Source organism: Pezoporus flaviventris, unplaced genomic scaffold (genome assembly GCF_033815535.1).
Source record: "Pezoporus flaviventris isolate CSIRO_AGI_PZ_B2104156 unplaced genomic scaffold, CSIRO_AGI_Pfla_v1 ptg000002l, whole genome shotgun sequence".
In the NCBI taxonomy this organism is placed as follows: domain Eukaryota; kingdom Metazoa; phylum Chordata; class Aves; order Psittaciformes; family Psittacidae; genus Pezoporus; species Pezoporus flaviventris.
This window is the reverse complement of record NW_026892550.1, coordinates 37382555-37406635: the sequence shown is the minus strand read 5'-3', so window position 1 is coordinate 37406635 and position 24081 is coordinate 37382555. Positions and strand designations below refer to the sequence as shown.

Genomic DNA, 24081 nt, shown 5'->3' with positions numbered 1-24081 from the left:
GGCACTTATTCTTAAAGAATACTAAATGTAGCAGATCACCTTGAAGCAGAAAAGCCAATCAGCCCTGGGAGTTGCCTGACTCCCTGTTCATTTTCAACTGACCTTTTGCAATTGAGTCAATTTTATTTTTTCTTTTCCTGGCATGCCCTGACCAAGAGGGTGGAAATGCCTTCTGCCTCTTCAGCCCATAACAGGGTGGGCAGTGCCCACCCTCCAGAAGCTGAAGCAGCAGAGTCCACAGTTCCACAATCTGAGAATTAAAAAAAAAAAAAAAAAAAATCAATGTATTTTGGGAAGTATTCAAGCCATTGAAATACTGGGTAAGGTTTTTCATTGCTTTTGTTTTATGTGACTGCCTTATTTGGGGGGAATTTTTTTTTTTAAAGAAAAAATAACTTTTGAAGAAATCATTAGCATAGCCATTTAACTCTAGGAGAGGATTTCAGACTGTGAACACCAATGAAAGAGTCCTCTACAATTCAGAATTAGCTCAGTCAGCTGTGGAGAGGCAGGATTTCTGACACGCTGCTTTTTTCAGTGCTACCTATGGGCTACTTGCAGTGGGTCACTTTTGGCATACCAGTCATTGGGAAACCAAAATGAAAGCTGCAGCATATAGCATCTCAACAGCCACGCTTTTGTCAATCTAGCAAAAGGATGTAGGAATGTAAACACAATTAGGTCAGAGAGCCAAATTTGTTGTCGCCCACCTCACTGCAACAACAGGTTTCTGCAGAACAGCATGTGGGATAAACATCTGCTTGCTGCAAAAAACTGCCTAAAACAAGTTTCAGAAAACACTATTTAAATAAGATTTCTTGCCAATAATTGCCATGGAAGCACACTGAATTTCAACAACAGCAAGTGTGGGGCAAGGCTTCAACTAATAAGTTTTATCATTAAATCTACTACTGTTAAGTCTGTACTCACAAAGACTTTACTGCTTATTAACAGTTCTTTCTCATCTCAGCAATACACTAGATTAAAGACAGGTGAACAGCTTACTTTTACTGTTGAAGTGCTGGAGGCTGCATTTAGTTTTTGACAGTCACAGCAGTTTTGATATGCCTTGGTGGCACGTTTCATTGCAGTGCTATTGTTACAAACTGAAAAATCCAAACACTAGAAGCATATACAGGAAAATACTGGTGGATATGCTGAGCATTCAGTGATCTTGTCCATTTGAAGACGATTCACTTCAGAAAAGCTTCCAGCACAAGTACGCTTGCAGTAAGCATTTCTCCTAAATTTGACACCCTTGGTCTAAGCAGCATCTAAAGCAGAGCACTTACGTAAGCTAGACTCCAGTGTTTTAGGTTCCACCTCCAGCCAAGAACAGCCTGGGTCATACACTGGTAATAACCTTGGCAGCACACTCCTCTGCTTCTATCCCTGCCAATACTAATGAAACAAAACTAGACGCAAAAGGTTTCTTAGAAACTTGGTGTTAATGCTGCCTGGCTGGAACTATCTCTAATGCTTGTACTAATTATTCCTGAGTAGATTAGACCAGAGGGTGCCAAGCCAACCCAGCAGCCCTTCTGTGCACACTGTGCTGGGTGATTGCATTTCTAAATTCAAAATTATATTAAATGGCTGACAACACCACAAACTATGAGTTTAGGAATCATTATAGCTATAGTAAGACAATCATCACTGCAGCACCTTGAATAGAAGATATTAAAAAAAAACTAAACTCAAGCAATACATAATTTACATAAATAACAAAACAAGAGATACACTGCAAAGGTTTATTCAAAAAAGGCAAACAGTAAAATATGCCCATAAAAAACCCATTTTTTCTTTTTTACTTGAAATGTTGCATAGAGTAAATGAAGAAAATGAAAAGAGAGCACAGGGGTGATTTCTACCCACCAGCAGTTCAACTTTGTAGTGCCAACATTTTATACAGCACATTACAGTCACTTTTATGTCCTCATCTGCATGCGTCAAATAGAAGTGTCTTCATCTACAGCCATAATACTAGCATGTACTTGTACTTCTCAATAACACTGTATTTGTACAACCTCAGTTATTCTCTCTCCTTGGAGGTAGAGGACTGTGGCTCTATTTTGCTTTTTTTTTAAAAAAGAAACAAAGGAATATTACACTGCTCAGAGATTCTTTTCAAACACAGATTCACTACTCAGGGTTTCAAACACTTGCTGCTTGAACACAAAATTTAAACATTTTTTTCTATCACCTAGAAAGAACATATCTGAATTCATTTCTTATTAAGAGAACACCAAATTGGAAAAAGCAAAAGCCTAGATAGAATGTGCAAAGTCATATGAAAAACTGAAGTTCACAGGCATCTCAATGCAATTTGCTAGCTATTATTATTTTTAAGGGAATGAAATTACACTGAAATTACTATTTTTATTATTTTTCTTTCAAACTCAATAGCAGGCGTATAATCCCCACAAGCTCATAGATACAGCTAATCTGAAATGTAATATTCAAAAGTAATTTAACCTGTGAAAAAACTCAATTTATGCTTCGATAAATATTAGTTTCTTTCAAAACAATAATGCTCCAACATCTGAAAGTTTATCCCAAGAGATATTATTTTCTGATTAAAAACGGAAGTCAGAAACAAACTGTTTTCTCCTAAATTAATCTCATCTTTAGATTACAGAGGAGAAATGAGAACAGAAATATCACAGCTAAGCCAACACAAACAACAAATATTATGCTCCCATCTGATAGTCAAAAGCTAGAGGAAAACCACACTTCAAGCCAAGCTTAATTTTGTGCTTTTTAGACAAAATATACATTCAGGATAATTTCATCTCACCAATTCATTCACTGGGGACACAAACAAGGTGCTGTTTTCCTAAAAAGCATCTCAAGTACCTGCAATACATGAGCCAGCATGACACAAGGTGCAACCACCAAGACACAGATGTCTCAGCATGGACTCCCCTTAGCCTCTTACACCACTGGAAGGACAGTAAAGCAGTTCTCTGGCCAAATAACCCAAGCACTCACCTGGGATGTTGGCAGTTGCGTTTTAATCCCTTTTCTAGTGAACATTTTATTCCCACAGGGTGGAATGACTTCAGTTTTAAAAAGGGGGACAAAAGTCTACATGATTAAGCCACTATGATCACCAGTACCAATCTTCACAGCACATTCAATACTGAACCACAGGATGGATTACCTTAATTAAGGTGATTCACTAAAAGTAGGTTTACTGCATAGTGACAAAAAATTACAGAACAGAAAAACAGGGGACTTCTGTATCCAATGCTATTTCTCCCAATGTCTTCTGAAAATGTTGTGTGCAAAGACAAACAAAAAGCCCAGAGATGAAATACAAAGTAATTGTTAGCCCCTGATCTGAATGGCTAGCCAACATCGGCAGGTCCTTGCTGGTTTACCTCCATTAGAAAGACAAAAGGATAATTCAAAACAGTGTTTACCAAGAACATCTGTAAGGTCATGATTCTCTAATAATAACACAATCAGGAAACAGCACCCACATACTTTGCAATGTTAGTGCTACCAGCAAGTCCTATGCTCTCTAGAGTGTCATCTGTTGCCTAGATGGTTCATGCCCAGTTCTGCTTCTTCCCCTCCCTTCTCTTAGAAAATCCGTTTTAATGCAGGCACTAACTAATGACTCAGCTCTGGTATTTATGGTGAGTTTTATCAATCCTCACAGGGTCATCTCCCATATTGTAGATTTATTATGCTGATCAGAGCCTTTAGCAGCTGTTTCTATTGCTTCAGCTACCACAGGAACATTAAGACCAATGTCCTTCTAATGAAGGATATCTACCACACTCGATTTCTACCAGATCTGTTTTCATGGAAGCCATTAACACTCTTCTGTGCTCCAACAGAATATTTTCCAATGTATATTTTAATAGCAAAGTTCAAAACTGCAATTTTATTTCTATAGCTACAAGACTTTGAAAAATATAAACACAGCAAGTGTTTACATAAGACCACATTGGACAGATTTCTCCCATTAAACTTAATATGCTGAATAGAAGAAAGAAATCTGCAAGAGTATTCTTGTTTCAAAACTCGGCAGAAATCAAATGCTATTTCATCTACTGTGTACCACTACTGAGACATTCAGATTCATTTATCCTAATGAAAATCAACCACTTTCTCTGAAAACAAAGCACCATTTGGCATCTAACAGTATGTTCAGCCTAGACGTCAGTAGTTGGGAGTCTGCACCCAAAACAGAGTGTTGTGGTGCTGACAAAGCCCTGCCATTTGAATTCTGTTTAGTGCAGGGTTTAGTGCTTCTGTACAATGGGTTTTCCCCAAGTCAGAAAGCCACGCTCTACCCAAAGTTTGAACTGAAGGTACCTTTTCCCCAAAAAATGAAACACACAGAAAGAATGCAAATCTGAGATTTTAAATACATTCATGCATTTAAACCTAGAAAATAAGTGCATAGCTTGATTTTGGCTTATCTGAAATCTTATAAATTCTTACTGATGCTCTAGTTTAAAGAACCAGAGGTATTTGATTTCCTAAGAATTAGATGCTATTTCTAGGAAGACAAGGGGTCCTAACCTTACCTTGTAAAAAGCAGTTAGAAGAGAGGGCACCACAATTCCCTAAACAAGACTAAAGCGAATCTGATGGTGAGGTTATCTGTTTAAACATGAAGAGTATTTCTCCAACATCATAAGGTATCTTAAGCAAACAAAACACATGAATTCCTGGAGGCAACTATTTAACGTTTGCTTGATACATATGATTTGGAATACTTTGCTTTCCATTTACTATGTAGGTGAGACTAACCAAACCCAACCATCAAATATGCTGTGGTTACTGTGCAGTAGCCTACAACATTTTTTAAGCTAGAAGACATGTCTAATTACAACAACCAAGTTAGTGCTTCTGTTTGGTTCAAATAAAGTACCTTGAACTTCAGCCTGGCTTGTGTGACTGGGCTTCAATCTGACTATATCTAAGTGAAGCTGCACTACAGTCCCCTTGCAAGCAGATGAAAACTTTCACATGCAGGAATTTCTTCTGAAGATTGTGACTCTGAATATTATAAAACCATTCCCTTCCATTACTGCAAGTACAAAATCAGCTCTAAAATAATTTTATTTCTTCTTTTCTAACCATTTCTAATCTAAGCTCCTTATTGGTGAACTAAGCAGTACCCTCAAGACAAAGAGATACGCCCGCTCAGACCAACCACAGTCTACAAAACCCAAAGGCATAACCTTCATCAACCAATCTCATGAACTCTCCTAACTCCCATCAACATCAAAAAACTGGGAACTGCGCTATAGCCTAACTGCATATGCATTGCAGACATTTCAAAAGCTCTAAAGGATTAAGGTTGCCATGTTACAGAATATTTTACTCAGAGAATATTTTTTAAATGGCATCTCAGTTTGCACGTAGAATTCTGGGATTGCTGCAGGAAAAACACGGCACAAACACTTCCTGGCAGTTGTGCTGGTTTAACTCATACCCCCTTTTTTTCTTCAGTTCCTTTAGTGTAAGCTCAGAAAATCTGAAACATGAGTATTACATTAAAAAAATCTCCCTAACAATTGCTAAGTAAGTAATTATTAATATTTCCTATTTAACTGCATCATAGTATTTAGTGGTTTATTATTTTTAAAGAAATAAAACCATACCTTTGTATGGAATGTGCAGAAAAAATAGTTCCTCTTCTATGCAGTTTCAAATAAATTTTGATCTCTTTGATGTTGTTCCTTTTAAAGGTAGGGAGCTGGTAAAATAATACATAGGGAGGCATAAATGACATCAGCTCCTTTGCAAGGGTTGCAAGGAACCAAATTCTGAATTGAAGATAAGAAAAAAGTATGATTACCTGAGTAAAGAGCATATACCCACAACAGGACTGAAGCTAGAAATAAGCTCTCATTGACCTTTATGTTTCCTTCTGGGGCCACATGTTTCAGTATGAGAAGATAAACATATACTGAAATTGTAAACTGCTTTGGGAATCTCTTTCCAGAAACAGCCCACTAGCTATTCTATTTCACCACTGAAAAACCTATTCCACTTACTACTGAAAGTAAAAATAAATCCCCCTTACTAAACAAAAATCATGTATTTTTGAAAACATCATTCTAGGAAAGATAGTTCTCCTTTTATTACAGAAGGGTAAGCTGCTCCAAGGGACGGAGAACATACTGAAAATACATTATTCTGCTTGCAGTACCTGCCACACAAAATTCATTCTTATCTGTCAGGATTAAATTCAAAAGAATATTATGTAAGATTGTAGCCTCAGTCTGTAATGCCTGCAGGATGTTTACATCCTTACTTTCAGCTATTACTAATTGAAGGACAATACAAAAGACTGAGAAAATGTGAGAGCAAGGTGAAAGAAAATGCTACCAAATCAGAATAGTCACAAATGCTCTTTTCTTCTTTTTCTCATTTTCCATTCTTTGAACATCTTTCCTGTTTTCTAAGCAATACCTAGGACACTAAGCCACGTTTTTCCTACATTCATTTTGAGTTCACGAGCCTCTTTCCTGTTTTCCAAGCAATTCCTAGGACACTAGCCCACCTTTTTCCTACATTCATTTTGAGTTCACTGAATGGAAGATTTAAATTTGTACCTCTACTGGGTCTGTAAGAACTATGAAAATAGTTTGGTTATTAATAAACCTGACATGCTTAGAATCCTATGAAGAATCTCAAATGCCAGAAATAATCTGTGCGGTCCTGAATAGGAAGCTCTTCAACTATTCTGGGACTGAAATATTCTAAACGTCACACAGCACGTAACTCACTAGTTCAAAATAAACAATGAAAAATAAAATATAGCATATTTAAAAATTAAAATACGCACATACTGGGGGAAAATAGGTGGCATGTGAGACAGCACACTTCATTTTTGTTCTCACCTCTTGTCTAGCCAACTCCTCCATATCAGCTTTTCTATTTTGATGTTCTCCAAAACCTCCCTAAACATCAAGCTAACTCTTCAACTTGTTCCTCTAGCACTTCCTCCTCACCAGGCCTCCAATTCCAGTAAGTAAAGTCTCATCTGCTCAACCTGATTTCCTCCTCCATCATTTTTTCTCCAAATTGCCTATTGCAATGTTCCAAATCTATTGCCACAGTTTGTCTTCTTTCAACATAGTTCACTATCCTTCTTGACCTTCATGGTACTGAAGACTCTCTGCTTTTCAGCCTCCCAGGGTCCTTCTCCCATCCTTTCAACAAGATGAGTGATGGATTTCTTGCCTCATACTCGCTGTGTGCTCAGCTCTTCTGCTGCCCTCTCCAAACACAAGGTCACCCTTGGCACCTCCTGCACCTGCTCTGCAGCCCTCGTCCACTTCCTCTGCTCCTACTCTGATGCTGTGTGAACATGTCTGGCAGGGATCCTCATGATAGGCTGAATTCTTCCACTATAAACTGGTTTTCTTTCCCTTCCTCCAGCTCCACTACTTCAGGAGCTCTGCTCAAAAGACATATGCAGTTTAAGTGCAACAGGACTAGAAGAGCCAAAATGGAATAGAAGTAATATGCAAACTGCAGTGGTGGCCAATACCACATTATCTACATTAATGCTTTTTTAAATCCTGGTCCACAGACTACTGATTATCTGAAAGATTTTCAAAGATAGTCTGTGATGCAACCACACTGAAGCTTTAAATTTGCATATGCATGATGTCAAGGAAACAAACTGTTATTTTATTTACCTTATTCTATATTTTAAATTTAACCTAATTTTATTGTGATGCAAAGCAGGAATCAATACATCAAAAAAGTAAAACATATATATATATACGTATATATGTACCTCCTTTATCCCCCCCTGCCTCCCCCAACAAAAGAAAGTGATAGTCTTTTCAACTTTTTCCTCAAGTTGTAGATACTGTGGTAGTGTGTCTTACACTTAACAGAAGCTTAAATCAGTACTTCTCAACCTTTCAAAACTCAGTTTAGATATCAACACTTATTTCTGGAAGACCTATGTGTGTTCTGAAAGATTACCTATTCATGTACTTATTGACTATTCCTCCCCCCCCCCCCCCCCCCCCCCCGCTTAACATAAAATCTAAGAGGATTACAGAACCCAGTGGCAAGGCCAAAGGCTTGTTAACTTACTAAGGCTGTGGATTTAAAACTGTGTTAAATTAAACAGGTTTTGAAAATGGCTTAACTCTGGTAGTGCGGATAAGATTTATCAGTCTCCTCTCAGATCTTCATCTAGCTTATGAAAAAGATGACCATGTGAGGTAGTAGGGCACTGGCATACATGAACAAGTGAAGGTCCATGAGACGGTGATATTTTCTTTCATTCTGAAGCTGGGAGCTTGCTAAAAGCTTCATCTTCACTCAGAGGCCCATTACTACAGCACACTGAATTCACCTTTACTGGATTTGCTTAAAATAAGCTTCTAGAATGGCTATGCCCTATATATGCCAACTCAGATCGTCATCTGATTATCTTTGAATGCTTTAAATTTTAACACTTTTGAATCAGTCAGAAGTGCCTCATTATTTTTATATAAATAAAATGCAGATTATAACTTAAAGAAATAAGATAGCAAGCTAATAAAGAATAACTGAAGAGACTTATTGCAAATTATTCAGAATTGATCCTCTCACTCCTCTGTGCAAGTAAAACTACATCCCTTTTCTTGAGTTCAGCGGCATCAAAGTGTGGTAGGAGCAAGTACTTTTGTCTTTAACCAGAGCTTTTCAAAAGCTTGTCTTGTAAAACTGTATTTCACACAAGATAAAACAGTGCTTCAGCTCTTCAAAAAGCTTTTAATGTACATGTGTATTTTGAAAGTTTGGGTGCTGAGCAGAAGGCATAAAGAGAAGTAATATGCACGCTTTTCCATTACAGAAGGGAGATCAGTTACCTCACCTTAATGCAACACTGATGCCATGAAACAAAATCAGTTTTATTAACAAACAAACACTAAAGACTGGGGACTGCTTCAGGTGTTAAGGAGACCAACAGGACACTCTCTTGCTGCCTGGCTTACCTTCTGTGCAACACTGGCAGCACTCCCTTTGCTCTAGCAAGGAGGAGAATGCTATCTGTACTGTTTTTTAAGCAATATCAAAATACCTTTTATCAAAAGGCATTTCCAATTTGAGAAACTGTAAAATTATACTTTGCACATTTACAGAAAATAAAACCAGACAATCTGTATTATACTCCAAAGAATCATGCCAACTTGGGAGGTAGAAATAATAGTTAAGCACCAGAACTTTCAGTTCAATTAAAGAGAAAAACAAAACAGACCAAAACAAACACAAACCATATTTTAGGTTTTATGTGGAAGGCTTAGCAAATCAGCACCTTTACAAATAAAATTACTTTTGAGAGAGACAGCATGTGTACATGCACACAAAAGAATTTTGTTCTCAATTTCAGGAGATCAGACATGCTTTCAGGTTCTGCTTTTTTTATACTTGAGAGTTTAAGTGCTTATACTATAGTATAGGTGGTGCTGGTGAGGAATTGGTAAAGAGCAACATAAGACAGGAACAAAGACATAGGCAAGAAATTAATTTAGAATTCTGAAGCATACATGCTCTTAGGCTACAAAAAAACCCTTAACTTTGGATAACAAATCATGTGCTTGAGCGCCACAAATGTCAAATGAGTGCCACAGTCCTAAGTTTCTGAGGGTACAGGGATAAATTACTTCCATGGTGGGTTGCTCATATGGGCCACAGTTGATTTTCATGTACCCAGCAGGCTCAGATTCTGAGACACTTTGGCAACAGTATCTGTAAATGAAACATGAAGACTTGAGTTTGACTCTGCTTCATCTTCCCCTCACTCAATTGAAAAATACTGGACTCGGTTTCTCTCTTTGGAGTGATTCCCCGTATTTCCAGAACACCTTCCCGAGTCCCACAGTTTAAGAACATGGAGAAGAGAAAACAGACTTAACTGTTTGCCTTTGTGCTGACCAAGACCAGCTAGAGTCGCTGTGCCCAAACTGCATGGCAGCCCTGGCAATACCTATGGGATCAGAATAAATGAAAGCGGTTCTTCATACACTCTCAGTGCAGCAAGGTTCTAACTAGAACGTTTAGTCTTATGATCAGAGGACAGTCCTGCCATCTCCCCTCTATACTCAGGAAACGTAAGTGGTAAAGGAAAGAGCACTTGGATGTGCGATTCTTCCACCTCAGGGCCACTCCGTAAAATGTATCCAGCTCACCTCAAAGCAGCCATTCTTGGTTCAAAAAAACCTGCTTTCCAAGAAGACTCCAATCTGGTGATGTAAAAAGAAAAGCAAAGAAACTGACCTAGTGTAAAGAACCCAAGAATCCATGCTGATTTTGTGAGATGAGCTTTTCTGTCTACTTCCAAAGAGGCATCTGACATGAATTGAGATGCAGCAAACAGACGCATACTCTTCCTTCCTACACGCAGTAATGAGGTGTTTCTATGAGCATGGGTGACCAGATGATATTTCAGCTTTGATTACTGAAACACATTTTTGCCTACACTAGGATGTGCACAGGCAATGATTTAAAGAAGTTTTCAAACCAAAGGAGGCTAAGCAACACAGTAATACTAACCTACATTTTATGCTCTTCATTCATTTTGCAGATTAAGTCATAAATACCACAAGAGTGTCTGTAGTCCAGATACTTCAACAGAACATTTTCTCTCTTATTGCTTAGTTTATGTTCCATATGTTTGACACAGTCAAGGACAAATTGGACACAAGAGGGAAGAAAAATATATATTTTCTTTTTCTTGGAAGCAGTACACCAAGATCAGAGGCTAGAGAATGTTTGCATAAAGGACAACGATGGAGCCAAAGAAAAGACCAAGGAAGGTGTTAAGCATATCGTAAGGAGAAGGCCAAATGCACTGTAAGGGGAAGTCCACCAAAAGAAAGACAAGTATTTCCAGTTTTATTATCACAGCTGCAGTTTCAGGCACGCTGTTTTCTGCAGTTGCTATCCACACACTAAATAGGGACAAGAAGAGGAAGTACCACGTGAAAACCATTTCACTCAGATAAAGGAGAGGGGAGGAGAAGGATTTCTAGATGACCCCATCAAAATCATCCAAAGAGCCTCCAGCTCTTCCTACCATACAGGATGTCGATTAAGCCACTGAACAAGAGGTACCCATTGCAGAAAGCCAGACACTATGCACACAGGCACACAGTAATAGTGCTGCTGACTGACTTTTCTGACCAGACCCTGGACCACCTATGTAAAGCAGTTTTATAGGTATTTGATTTCTGTGGTAATAAGAGAAAAATGATACAATTTTTATTTTCTTAAAAAAAAACCCAAACCTGCTCCCCTTCACAAGCCCATTAAAAGTAAGGGCCTTAGACTTCCTTTTTGTGCAGAAGTTTAAATTTTCTGAATGATCAAAGCTTTTTGAGTAGTCCAATAACCTGTAACTCACCAGCCAAATTAAAGTGGAGCAAAAGAGACCATTTTATTTCAGGCAGGCAGTCTATAGAAATGGAAGAATATTAAATTGGAAAATGAAGGGAAATACAGACAGCCCTCCTCTTCCACCTGAAAACAAAGCAATCATCCAACAGTAATTTCCACTACCACACACAAAAAGGGTATTGGAAACAAAACAAAAAGGGATTTAAGCATCACACTTAAATACTGTGGATTTGTTTTTTAGTTTATAAATCAAATTACTTCAAAACCTAATTATTTTCTAAATAAAGGGATTACACTGGTTTCACAGCTATTTTATCAAGCAGATTAATATTAGCTGGCAGGCTAAAGATGGCTATCGAGGTTCAAAGTATGGAATTAAATATTTCTGTATTAGCAACACCATTCAGATATCCTTTTTGTTCTTCTCAAAACACATTTGAATATACAGACCAGTGTGCCAGTCAGATGCAAATTTCTCTAGCTGAAGAATGGAACACTAGCTTCCATAATTTTTTTTTTTAAAGTATCTGGCTTTTCCTCACAGAGATATTTATCTGATTCCCTGTTAAAAATCCAAACAAAATTAAATCCTTTTAACAATCTAACACTAGACAATGGACCATCTTTGATACAGGAAATGGGCTATGAACAGCTCTCCAGTAATGTGGATGTCAATGTTTTAAACAGCTAGCAGCAGTATCTACTGTCCTCAGCTGAGGCTGTGGACCCATTGTAAAACACCCTATAGATACATGCAAAATACAAAAAAAAGTCAATCTCTGCCCTGGAGAGTATACAGTTTAAACAGCAAGTCAAACAAAGGAAGTACTATCAGTCATATCTGCAGATGGGAAACAGAGGCACAAAGAGCTCTGAATGACTCTGTGCAAGGTTATAAAGAGCGTCTGTGGCAGAGCCAGGAACTGAGCACGGAAGCTCTCAATCCTACTCCAATGCCTTTGGATATTGAGACAATTCTTCTTTTTGCTTATCCTCCTTCTTTGCTTACTTACCCCTATGAGGAAACACATTAGCACCATGATAGACAGTCTATTTTCCTTTTATATGTATAATCTCCATTAATTTTTCTCTAGTTTAACATGGGATACAAAAGTGCAACAGAGAAGTAATTGAAACGGTACAAGCAACTGTAAATGTAAAAGCAGAATCTGGCCTTTCAGCAAGCATGAGAGGAAACAAAAGTGTGCACACATGATTTAGAGAGACTTCCTGAAATGTTTTCCAATCATCACTCCAGAATGCGAATAGGCACCTGTCTCCAACTTCTCAAGTTAAGATAATTCACATATTAAAGCTGCACCTTGACATTCCTTACTTTTATAGGATGGAATGCAGGAACATGCAGGACACCCGACTAAAACTACACACAATAAGGTACACTTTTTCTTTTCTTTTTTTTTTTTTTTAATAAGGAGTAAAGATTTTGTATAAATTTGTACAAACACAATCTTCAAAATTAGCTATCATCAACTAACACTTCTCCAGCCTACCATCACAAATACCAACTATGAAACTAACTACATCACCTATTGTTTCTCACATGTTTCTACAACCACTTTTTCCCCAAAGTGGCACACTTCACTATCTGATCTATTACCACAATGTGAGCTTCTTCTAAGAGTACCTGACTGCCAGATGTTTACTGATGGGACATATCTGTGCACTACTTTTATTCTGCTAACTCTTGCTCAGAAACAACAAACATCTGTTCCAGTCTAAACCTGGTGCTATGATTGGCAATCCCTATATTTGTTTTCAATCCTTCATTAAGTTGCTGATCTATGAACACACAGTTTAGTCCCACTGTTGTTTTCTAATCATTAAGTGTTTTCTAATCCAAGACATTTTTCTTTGACAACTAAGTTGTTCTGACAGGATCACAGGCCAGTGAGTGCTGTGACTACAACAGCAGCACTTGCTTCAGCCCCTATCAGGTTTTTGAATCCTGCTAAACTGGCATTTTCTAATGTGCCTTTACTCTCTTCATTTCAAGAAGATTTCACCAGAAGTGGTGTATCACCAGAGGTCTCTATCAGCTTTCCAGAATAAAAGCAAAGAAAAAGGGAAAAGCTGTAGGACTTGCCCATTGTCTCCACGTAACATTTCTCAGTAAGATTTCCCACTCACATACAGTATAATACACTGAAATTACACCATCAATACTTATTCAGCATAAGCATCAAATCTATTAGGCATGGCCAACTTCTGAATTATTCATCTTTTTTTTTTTTTTTTGGAAAGAGAGATCACTTGAATCCTTTGTTTATCTCTTCCTGCCTACTCTTGGCCCAGAGAACAGCTGAAAACTTTATTAAAAAATACTTTTAACAGTGATAAGATTTCAGGCTATCCTGACACCTCCACTCAAGGATCTGCTGGGAAGACAGGCCTGATTTCAGGAACTTGGACTATAAAGAAACTTGCAGAAGAGTTCAAGGGAAAAGTTCAACATGTATCATCTTAAACCTATCCTCTAGCAGAGGAACTAGAAACACCTCTCCAACATCTACCAATTTATGCACACATCTATGTTTAAGATTCCTACAGTAAGTATCCCCTTGAAAAACTACCATAAGGAACCCAATACCTGTTTGAAATACCTCATGAAAATAACAAGCTGAATAACACAAGTATAAACTTGAAAGGAAGTACCCTAAAATTTTCATATGCTCTTTTGAAGCGAGCCATGCTCATGTGATCATCTAGTCCCTCCGCAGCCCTCAATAACTTGCTCCTGACGACCAGTCCCAAGCAGATTTGACAGCCCACTGTGATTCTCACAGCTCTTCCAAGCTGTCAACATAGGCAAGGTTTTCACTTAAATAAACAAAAGAGAAAAGCATTAAATTAGCATCCACAAGCTGCAGCTTGTGCCTAACTACTATTTGTTCTCCCAGTTAGAACAGAAGAGCTGGGCAATCACCAAATAGTTTTCCATCAGGTAAAGAAGTATATCCTGCCTTTGTCCAGCCGATACCTGGAAAAAGGCACAGAAGGCTTTATGCGTCAAAATCACAGGCAGCAGAAGGAAGTTAAGAACTTGCAGGGAGAAAATGCAGCTGTTACAGTGATGAAAGATTACAGAGGTTAAGGAAAGAAACATAGTCACTGCAGTGGGGGAGATGCACAGAATTTATTAACCCCTACCACCCACCCAGCTTCATTAGTTTTAGGACTCCAGGAGCCATTGTTTGTTTATTGCCATGTGTCACCACATACATATAGAGAACATAATATACATAGTACTGTGCAACATCAGGGCTGGCAGCTCCACAGTCATTGATACAGTTCAGGAAATCACGCTTCAGTACATGCTGCATTAACCTTTTCTGAAAATTATGGCATCCTCTGAAAGGGCATTTATGAGCTTAGTATTACTTCAGGGTATAAGCAGAATGTTTATGACTTGACAGCCTTCATCCATGTTCACTTCATTTAACGTAATAGCAACTTTCATTTACTAGGTTGCCCTCAGCAAAATTAGTTTAGGAAATCTGACTCTGCCACTCATCTAGAAACAGATTTTCCTCTCCAATTCCCAGGAAGGAATTGTATTTGCAACCATCTTTATAGTATAGTTAGCAAAACAAACAGGGCATTTACTTCAACACTGTCCATTAAATTGGCATTTTGGGTTCTGGACTTTTTTTTTTTAAACCCAACTTTTCATGTAGAAAAGGGAAAAGTTCTACTTTTCTCCCCCTTCTTACCCCTCAGAGTTGGCTCGTGTTCTTAAAGTATGCCTTCCTAGTAAAAAAGGCTCAAGACACAGTGGACAAAAGATGAGATGATCATCCTTCCCTGACTCCCAAAGGAAAGAAGATACAAGAATGCCTGTGAAACCCCAGAAACAAAGACACTTGAAGACTTACTGTAAAATGCTGAAATCTATCACTTATAATACACCGAGTTTCAGTTATTTACATGAGGTACGCACATGGTCACAATTTCAATGGCACACAGTACAGCGTAACTAATAAAATGAAGCAACATTCCGTATGTTACCACTTTCTACTCTGTGCAACATCTGGAAATGCAGATGTTGCACAACAGGATATTATAGAACATTTTTAAAAAAAGAGAATATTCCACATTCAAGTTGTTTTTTCTAACAAGACTGAGAAACTCTGAAGCAGTCATTCACACATGCAGTACATTGCTGCACTGGAAATCTCTTTGGAGGAGAAGCAGTCTCTGAAATTACACAGTTATTTGCAAAGGTTGACACAAAAATATATGAACAAGATAAATGAGTATTTTGTTTTGTTTTACATTGAAGAACTTCTGCAAATGCATGGTATCACAATAAACACCTTAATATTCTGGAGAAGACCAGAAACTGCTGAAGCTTCTTTGCGGTATTTTAAGATTGACCTTCTGAAATAAAAAGAAAGAAAAAAAAAAACCAAACAAACTACGAAACCCACTCCCCCATCATCTTCTCTCCTCCCTCACTAAGTAATCTACATATAGAACTAAAGTCAATAACAGGAAGTGGCATGATAATTATTATTTTACAGTCTAAGGTAAAGGACTAGTGAGAGTCCCTACCAAACCAGGAAAACAATACCATCAAACTGAACACCTGCATTTGAAACCTTCACGGAAACTGAAGAGGTGTATCTGATATCTTAGATTCCAATCATGTAACTACAACTGAGGACAAATCAGTGTAATGCTTCCTTCACTGGGTAAGTAAACAAAATCATTCAGGTATACTTTAAAATCAAGACTAGTCCAGCCAAGTACATTTTTAAGCCCTATTGTTGGAGCATCTTGAGATATTTCTTGAAAATAAACTAAACTTTCCTAGAAGGAAACCACCTAAACCATTCAGAAACTCCAAACACAGGAATTCTGAATATGCAAGTTTCACAAAGTGGGCAGCAAGACCTTTCAGAGAAGCTGTTCTGTCTTCTCATTAAATAACACAGAGCAAGGGCAGTCATCTCATAAAACTATTACCCGATACAGTCTCCAGTCTCCATAAATGAGGCTACTGAGTCTTGATTATAAGGTATGATAGAGTCTACAGATTGCACAGATCCTAGGAAGGAAGAAGAGTACAGACAGAAGGCAATCTCTTCCCATCTCAGTACCTAGATTTTCCAAAGCACTCAGAAAAAATACTTTGAAGAAAACCTAATTAAAGAGGGGGTGAAGACTGAGAGTACAAATAACTTTCTAGACCACAGTAATGCCAAGATTTCTTTTTAAGAGGAAGAGATATAAAAATGTAGCTCCTTAGAAGCCAATGGCAAAACCTCTACCAACTTCAACAAGAACATGACTTCCCTGGTCATGTTTCAACATTCATTACATCTAATTCAAAAGAAATTTACTGGTAGTTGGAATCATTACAGAAAGTGCAAGAGACAAAATCTCTTATCTTGCAGTTGACAAAGCTAGAACAATTGCAAGTGTTTTTCACAAATGTTTATCCTTAACAATTATTTAAGCTTTCCACATGAATGATCTTCTACTTGTCTTCCTTTTAATAAGACAGTTGAGGTATTGAGATGCTTTTCTTCTTACCTTAACAACTGAGAGTTTTAATAAGGAAGTATTACTACTGGTATTTACGTAACAGTAAACCAATACGATAAGAACACTAATGTTTTCTGCAGCAAGTCTCAAAAATACTTTGTTTTGCTGTATTTGCTCTCTGACTGACTTTATCCTGACGTAGAGGCTATCAACTGTTTTGGAACAGTGAAGATGTGACTGCAACAAAACATGGTTATCACATAGTACTTACCCTAACAGGAGGGCTCCGTGCTTGCACCCTTTGCTGCTGTCCAACTTGAGAGCTCTGCAGGTCCTTTGATCCACAGTTAGCTACAGTGTTGATGGGTACCCTTAAAGCATTTGTGCTACTAGTCCCACCACCAGTGCTGGGTTTTCGAGGCCTCTGTTTGATGCCATCCAGTAGTCTAACAAGCAAAATATTACTGGGCAGTTCATCAACGCTGCAGTCCACTAAAGTCCTACACTCTGGGCATCGCAGCTCATTTCGGGAGCTCACAATGCCCAGCAGACAGCGTTTACAGAACGTGTGCTGGCAAGGCAAGACTTTTGCAGAAGCATCAAGGCGTTCTAAGCAAACAGGACACTCCAACAGATCCAGCAAAGCTGATTCATCCATTTTCTTCGTATTACTTAGCCAGAAAAACAAATCTTCACCGAATGTGTGTGTTTTGAGCCCTCCAAGGATATCATGTTACATCCATCCCTCTTCTGACCATGCTCTGAAATTTTTTGAGGGGAAAAAAGGTATTAATATGGGAAAAAGAGGCAGAAAAACTCTATTTTACATGAAGATGTTCATACAAAGAGAAAAAAAAAGCTCCCTGACTAATTCAGTAGATGCAATAAATGAAACATCAAAATAACACTACATCATAATAACAATAACAATCTACATTAATAGATCCATAGTTAAAATAATCAGCTAAGAGCTAAGGGTTTTAAATTCAAGTCCCCACAGATTTTAATCTTGGGTGATTTTATTTTCATCAGATTATTCCAGAATGAATGGCTATCCTCAGTACAGCATTATAATAAAGCTTACTTTTCATAGTTCTTGCTTAATACACCTGTACCTCTGAACACTTTGAAATCGGCTATTTTTTACAACAAGATGGCAAAAGCAATTACAACTGGGTCCAAAACAACAAAGTGTACAGCAGCAGGACATAGCAGGGGGAATTACATTTATGTCAAGACCAAGCCAATAGCAGATCATGTTTCTATCATTTCTGTGAAAAGTAATGGCAGCACATTACTCACATCAGTCCTGGAAACAGCCTCTACCTCACAGGGTTTTAGGCTTACCACAGGCACTGAACAAGAGGGTTCATTACAGTGCCGCCTTTAAGCGCTTCAAAAACTATCGCGAAGTGATTTACAGCAGGAAGTGCTACTGCCATATCGCTAGGACAATACAAGCAATGTGTTTAATGTGCTTGCAGCCACAGAAGCAAAGGAAAGCTTTCAGCCAGCTTAAGTGTATATAGCGAGTGGCTAGGAAAGGGAGGGAAAAACATCCCACCACCAAAAGCCCCCTAAAAATCATCATTCTGCAGGAAGTCACCCCAGACTGCTCCGTAGGGAGAACACAGCTTGTTGAGCTCGGCAGTGCCCACAAATACGTGCCCGCGTACTTGGCGCGGTCAGGCAGTCCCAGCCCGGGGCTGTGGAGCGTGCTCCCGGAGGGACAGGGAGGTTTCGTCCGGCCGCGCAGCCCCGTCCCACCCCCGGGGGGTGCCGAGGCCGGGCTCCGGGCGAAGTTTCGCGTCTCCGCCCAGCCCCACCGCCGGCCTGGGGAAGCAGCTCGCTAGGCTCCGCGGGCGCTGGACGTGTGTCGAGGCGCTCATCCCTCCACCTACCTGCTGTGAGGCTCTGCACCACGCCGGCAGATTCCCCACTCCCCCCTTTAAAAGCGATCCGCGGGCGGGCAAGCAGGCAAACCCCGGAAGGCGGCGTGCACCGCCCCGCGGGCCCTCCGGGGAGAGGGGTGAGCGGACACGGCTCCTCAGGAGGCGCACCCGGCAGCGGGGCGGGGGGCAGGCGGCGGCAGCCCCGGGGCAGAGGGCTGTCACCCCGCCATGCGACGGTGAAGGGAAGAGGGAGTCGGGCCTGCGGCCCCTCCGCCGAACCGAGCCACCCTTCAGGGGCGCGAGAGGGTCCCCGGGAGGCCGAGCACCGCCCCTCTCCGTCCCCCACCCGGATCTCACCGTATGGCGCCGGAGGGGCCGCGCCGCCCCGGCTTTGTCTCCGTAACGAGCCGCTACCAGTGCCTCTCCCACCACTGTAACGCCAAAACCCGGCTGAGCTCGGTTCCCCCCACGTCCCTTCCCCGCCCCGCAGCGCAGGGCTGACGCGACGGGCGGCACCGCCCCGCCCGGCACCGCCCCGCTGAGGGGGCTGAGGGTAGGACGGGAGGTCCCCGGCCCGGCCCTGGCCGCGTTCCGTCAGCAGCGGTGCCTCCTCTCACGGGAGAGCTGGGGGCGGGAGCGGGCCGGCAGCCCCCCTCACACCACCCTCTTGCCAGTACCGTGGGGTGGCTGGTGGGCGCTTTCCGGGACTGGCGATCTGTTGCCTCGCCCGGGGAGGCACTCCTCGCCCTGCTGGGTGAGGGGGTTCCGTTCAGGCACCTGGGGCTGGGGTCGGCTGTGGGGAAAGCGAAGAGCTTGTGGTGGTCGAAGAGCTAATCCCGCCCTACGTGGTGAATCAGGCCTGCGGCTGCCAGGCCCCACGGAAGGAGGAGCCGGGGTGCCCAGAGCCGGCCAAGGAAACGCTCCTGAGGCGGAGCCGGCTTGTGTGGGGTGGGGAGGCCTCTACCGGCGGGGCACACGGGCACGTCCCCCAGCTGTGCGGGTTCTGCTCCCGGCTGGGAGGGTGCAGCTCAATGTGGGACAGGGTGAAGCAGGGGCGCGGCCTTTCCCGCCTCCGGGTGGCGGTGGGTACGGGCAGGGCAAGGCGGCAGCCTCGGGCGCAGCCCTGGTTTCTCCGCCCGTCGCAGGCTGCGCTGTGGAAGGCGGGATGAAGCGTTCATCCCGGCGTGCGTGCCTCCCTCGGGAGGACACAAAGTTACTTGTGAGCGTTGCGCAATTAAATCATCAGGTGAGGTCAGGACCTGCCGCAAATTGGTGCGTGTCTCTTTTGACGCGCATACCTGAGCTGGGGGGGGTATGAAGTGCTTGATTTGGAAGCGTCTCGGGTGAAATATTTCTATACAGGATTGTGGGAATGAAGGGGGAAGTAAATACTGAGGTAGTTACAAATTACCATAAAACAGTGAAAGGAATTTAAGCCACACACTTCTTAAATCAGATGAATCACCTTGTCTATGGATGGTGAAAAAAAAACCTGGAAGTGTGTAAGTTCAACCTAATCATCTTGTCAGCTGCAAATCAAAAGGGAAGCAATCTGAAAGCTTCCTTCTTCTGTCTGGTTTTGAGCTGTTGAAGTTTGTTGTCATTCTTACTGAATTTTGTCTGCATATAAAAAGCTTTTTTCTCTTCCATGGGTTGTGTAGGTTTGTGTAAGTTGATAGCATGACAGGCTTTTCTGTCTTGATTTCTGCGTTTCTAGGAGAAATACTGAATGTGCTAAATATATACAGTTCATTAAGAAATAAACTTTCCTCCCCCATGGACTCTGGAGTTCAGGGAAACTGATACAGATGGGGTTCTGGTCTGTGTCTGTGTTTTCCAGGGAGTATCGCAATATAAATAGAAGAGAAGGTTATAAACATCTGATACTTAAGAATGTTCCCATGTCTTGTAGTATTTCTCTGTCTTGCCATGTCAGTGCTGCCGCTACAGAAAGAAGGATAGTCTGTACGTGTAGAACCAGGGACTTGTTAAATCTAAACGAAAGTTCATCTCACAACTGGTTTTCCCTATTGGCCACAGCTATTCCAAAAGATCTCATCAAGGGTACAAGGTAATAATTTGCCACTCTTTCCAGCACAGTTTTGTAAGCAACACAGTTATTGTTGTCTAAACTTTGTTTGCTGCCTAAGGAATGTAAAATATGTATTAAAACAGGAGAGGAATTTACAGTACAGGTGGTGCATCAAGGAAGCAAGATGAAAGTTCAGGGAAGCAGGATGAAAAGATCAGTCTTTTATCAAGGCTGGTCTTTGATAATGTTTAATGTCTATTCTGTGAAATGCTAGATCTATTGCAGAATACGAGCCAAAGCAGTAAACCTTGTGAAGAGTAACCGATAAACCTGGTACTTCCTGCGCAGCAGCAGTTAATTTTCAAACAAGTATAATCTATGTAAAATGGGGCGTGCGTGCTGATGTGTGCCACTGCCCTCTTATGGATGAGGTGTTTGGCTCGGGGCGGCTGGAATAGCCTGACGCCAGGACTGAAAGGAACGAGATTGTTATTACACTGAAGCGTTTGTTCGTTCTCACTCCCAGCCACAGGCAGGGAACTGTACACTTTGCACATTTTTACACCAGGAGACCTCCTTTCTTGAAACCGGTCCATTCCTATGTACAGTTCATTGGCTCCTTACACAACTTTTATGAAGTTATTGATGCAAAGGAGAGTTTGCACAGGCCAGAGGACCATTAAAAACATGGATTTGAAGGAAGAGGCTCCCTAGTTACTCAAATCCCCACATTTCTGATTACGTCTATTAGTATTCATTCCTATTTGTGAAAACATAAGTAAACAAGTATAATTTTGTAATAAATTGTACTTCTGAAGTTGGTTTTCAGGCACAACCGTTTTGATTATTGCCCCCCCCCCCCCCCCCCCCCCCCAGCATATGTTGTTTCTCTTCATCTGGAAGCCTTTGGGTAAAGGAAGAAGCAAAGGGCGATAGGCAGAACAGGAAAAGACAAAACGTCAGTAGCAGAACTGGTAACACCTGCTTTCTTCCTTTTTTTCTGTGTTCCATATCCAGCATCCTTAGTGCAATAAACCCACTGTCTTCTGTTCTCCTCCTTCGCTACTGCCAGTACCTTCTTTTACTTCTGTATGCCAACCAGCCTACACGTCTTCAGCCCTCTCTGCCAGAACAATCATACTTCCTAATCCTCCCTGACTCATACTGCAACAATTCCTGCCACATTTCCAAGTAACCTCAGTGTTTCATCTGTCTTTAAAATGTGAGGCAGTGTATTTGTACAGACATTTGTAAACTAATTCATGAAAGAGCAAAAGCAATTAAATGAACTAAAATGTTCTAAAAAGTGAAAACAGGTCCAAGCTCCATTCTAACACTACAAAATGTCCCTGAAGATTGTGACCCTGATGGCAGGATAACCCATGTGCCTAAAAAAGTCGTGTTAGCAGTCTGTATACTTAGATTCATAAAATCAAACTGAGTGATTGCTGAGTAGAGAAATCCTGGCCTGTGCAAATAAACATCTGAAGGCGTATTTCACTTTTTTGTGAATTCCATCCTTAAAATCTTGAGATGACTACAAAAGACTAAAAGGTGATAAGAATCATGGAACAAGAGGTATTATGTCCTGTCAGAAAGGAAATAAAACAGAAGATACTGTCTTGTAGCAGTCATAGTATGAATTTTTTGTATTTGTAGGCTCAGGACTAAGTTTTAACATTATTTGTACTGGAAAGTGTAAGCATGCTTTTGTTTTAAGACACATTCTTGGTACTAAACTATTTTTATAGCTATTTTTTGTCAGAGAGAATGATGTTTCTGCTCTTGTAATGTCCACATTAGTCCATTGTAATGTCCACAACCAAAAAGGTTCATCTAATTTCCTTATAAAATGGAACAATATTCTTGCCTCTGGAGATGCGGTGGTGATTTCCTTTCGAAAGCCACAGAAAATCTCCACTGCCGTCAATTTACTAAGAGTTTATCGCTGATGCCCATGTTGATAGTGGTGTCTTTATATTGGCGAGTACAGCAGGTAGTGAAGTGCAGCCAACTGCAATCTCTGTTGTTCCTTTCTCATTAAAGAGTTGAGGATTGTGTGTGGTTTTGTTTTGGGGGGCTTGAGGGAATTGCGATTTTGTTTCGGATTGTTTGATTTTTATTCTTTTTTGCAACAAGATGTCTGTGTTGCAGTTAGTGCCAGCTTTAAATTCCCAACCTGGTCACTGTTAGCGGAATTCTAAGCATGGAGCTCAGTGTGGTTAATACTGACCCGGTCAATTTGCTGCAAAATGAGTTTTGTGCTGCCCCTGCTGCACTTTCTGTCTTGTGAACCAGATCAGTGACTGTAATACAAAAGTACTTCTAAGGCTTCTGCATCTTGCCAGAAGGATCTCTGCTGGTACTGTATTTGTGAGGAGGCAGGAGAAATGGGTAATTGTGGTTTCAGTACACATTTGGCTTCTAGTTTCACATCTTTATTCTGTGTCCTAGGCATCTAGCCTTCTTGAGGAGAGTGTCATTTTAGTATTAATGTTTTGAACTAGCTCTCTCTGAAAACATTAAGCTGGGGTTGTACCTTTGCAAATATTGATGCTTTTGTAATAATTTGCATTGCAATGAGGGAATATGCAACAGAAGTGGCTGCGGCATTGAAGAATAAACACGTTACAAATTCTCAGGGTCTAGGCAAGGTCTTTGTCACCTTAAGACATTTCCACCAGGCTAGTCACAAGAAAACACTGGGCTTATGATCCACAACCCCTAGCTGCAGTGTCCACTGCTGTACCTTGGAGAAATGCAGTTAGGTGTTGGTGTGTGTAGTTGGTCAAGAGCTTGATTTAAAGGTTCATTGCACTGATGGGAATTCAGTGCCTGCCTCTCATTAATCAGCCAGCTTGAAATTGGCCTTACTACAAACAAGGTTAAAGAAAAAGCAAAGGAGAATTTTCATGTAAAGAAATCGAACTAGGTTGCACAGTTCTGAAGATTTTAGCAGAGGTACAGAAATGTAAGACTCCATTCCTAAGAAGTTTATTCCAAAATCAGGTTACCTTTTTCCTTCCTTGCATGCAGCTGATAAGCCGCAGACCCCATCTGTGAGGCTGCAGAGTTGGTCCTGGTGCTCCTTTGCCTCTTGAGAATTAGTGCTGTGTCCTCAGAGGAGACTCCTGTGAGACACAGCATGCCAGATTCTCCATTCAGTTCTTTTCTAGATGTCTCCTGATTCTATTTGGATCTGGTCTCCCAAAGATTCATAAGAGATTTGGGATATAGTTTTAGAATTATTAGCTGCCCTAGACTTTTTGGAAT

At 40.6% G+C, this 24081-nt stretch overlaps 2 protein-coding genes across 2 annotated transcripts in view; both read right to left on the bottom strand.

The window, feature by feature from the left end:
* Positions 1–19353, bottom strand: part of SH3RF1 (SH3 domain containing ring finger 1) — an 81486-nt gene extending 62133 nt beyond the window's left edge. The window contains exons 1-2 of the mRNA XM_061475099.1: positions 19134–19353; positions 17156–17645 (exon numbers count right to left, since the gene is read on the bottom strand). Of these exons, the coding sequence (XP_061331083.1) occupies positions 17156–17542 (387 nt within the window). The 5' untranslated portion in view covers positions 17543–17645; positions 19134–19353. The remainder of the gene's footprint in view (positions 1–17155; positions 17646–19133) is intronic.
* The window catches only part of NEK1 (NIMA related kinase 1), a 180611-nt gene that overhangs the window by 106213 nt on the left and 50317 nt on the right, over positions 1–24081 (bottom strand). The gene's annotated exons all lie outside the window — the stretch shown is intronic.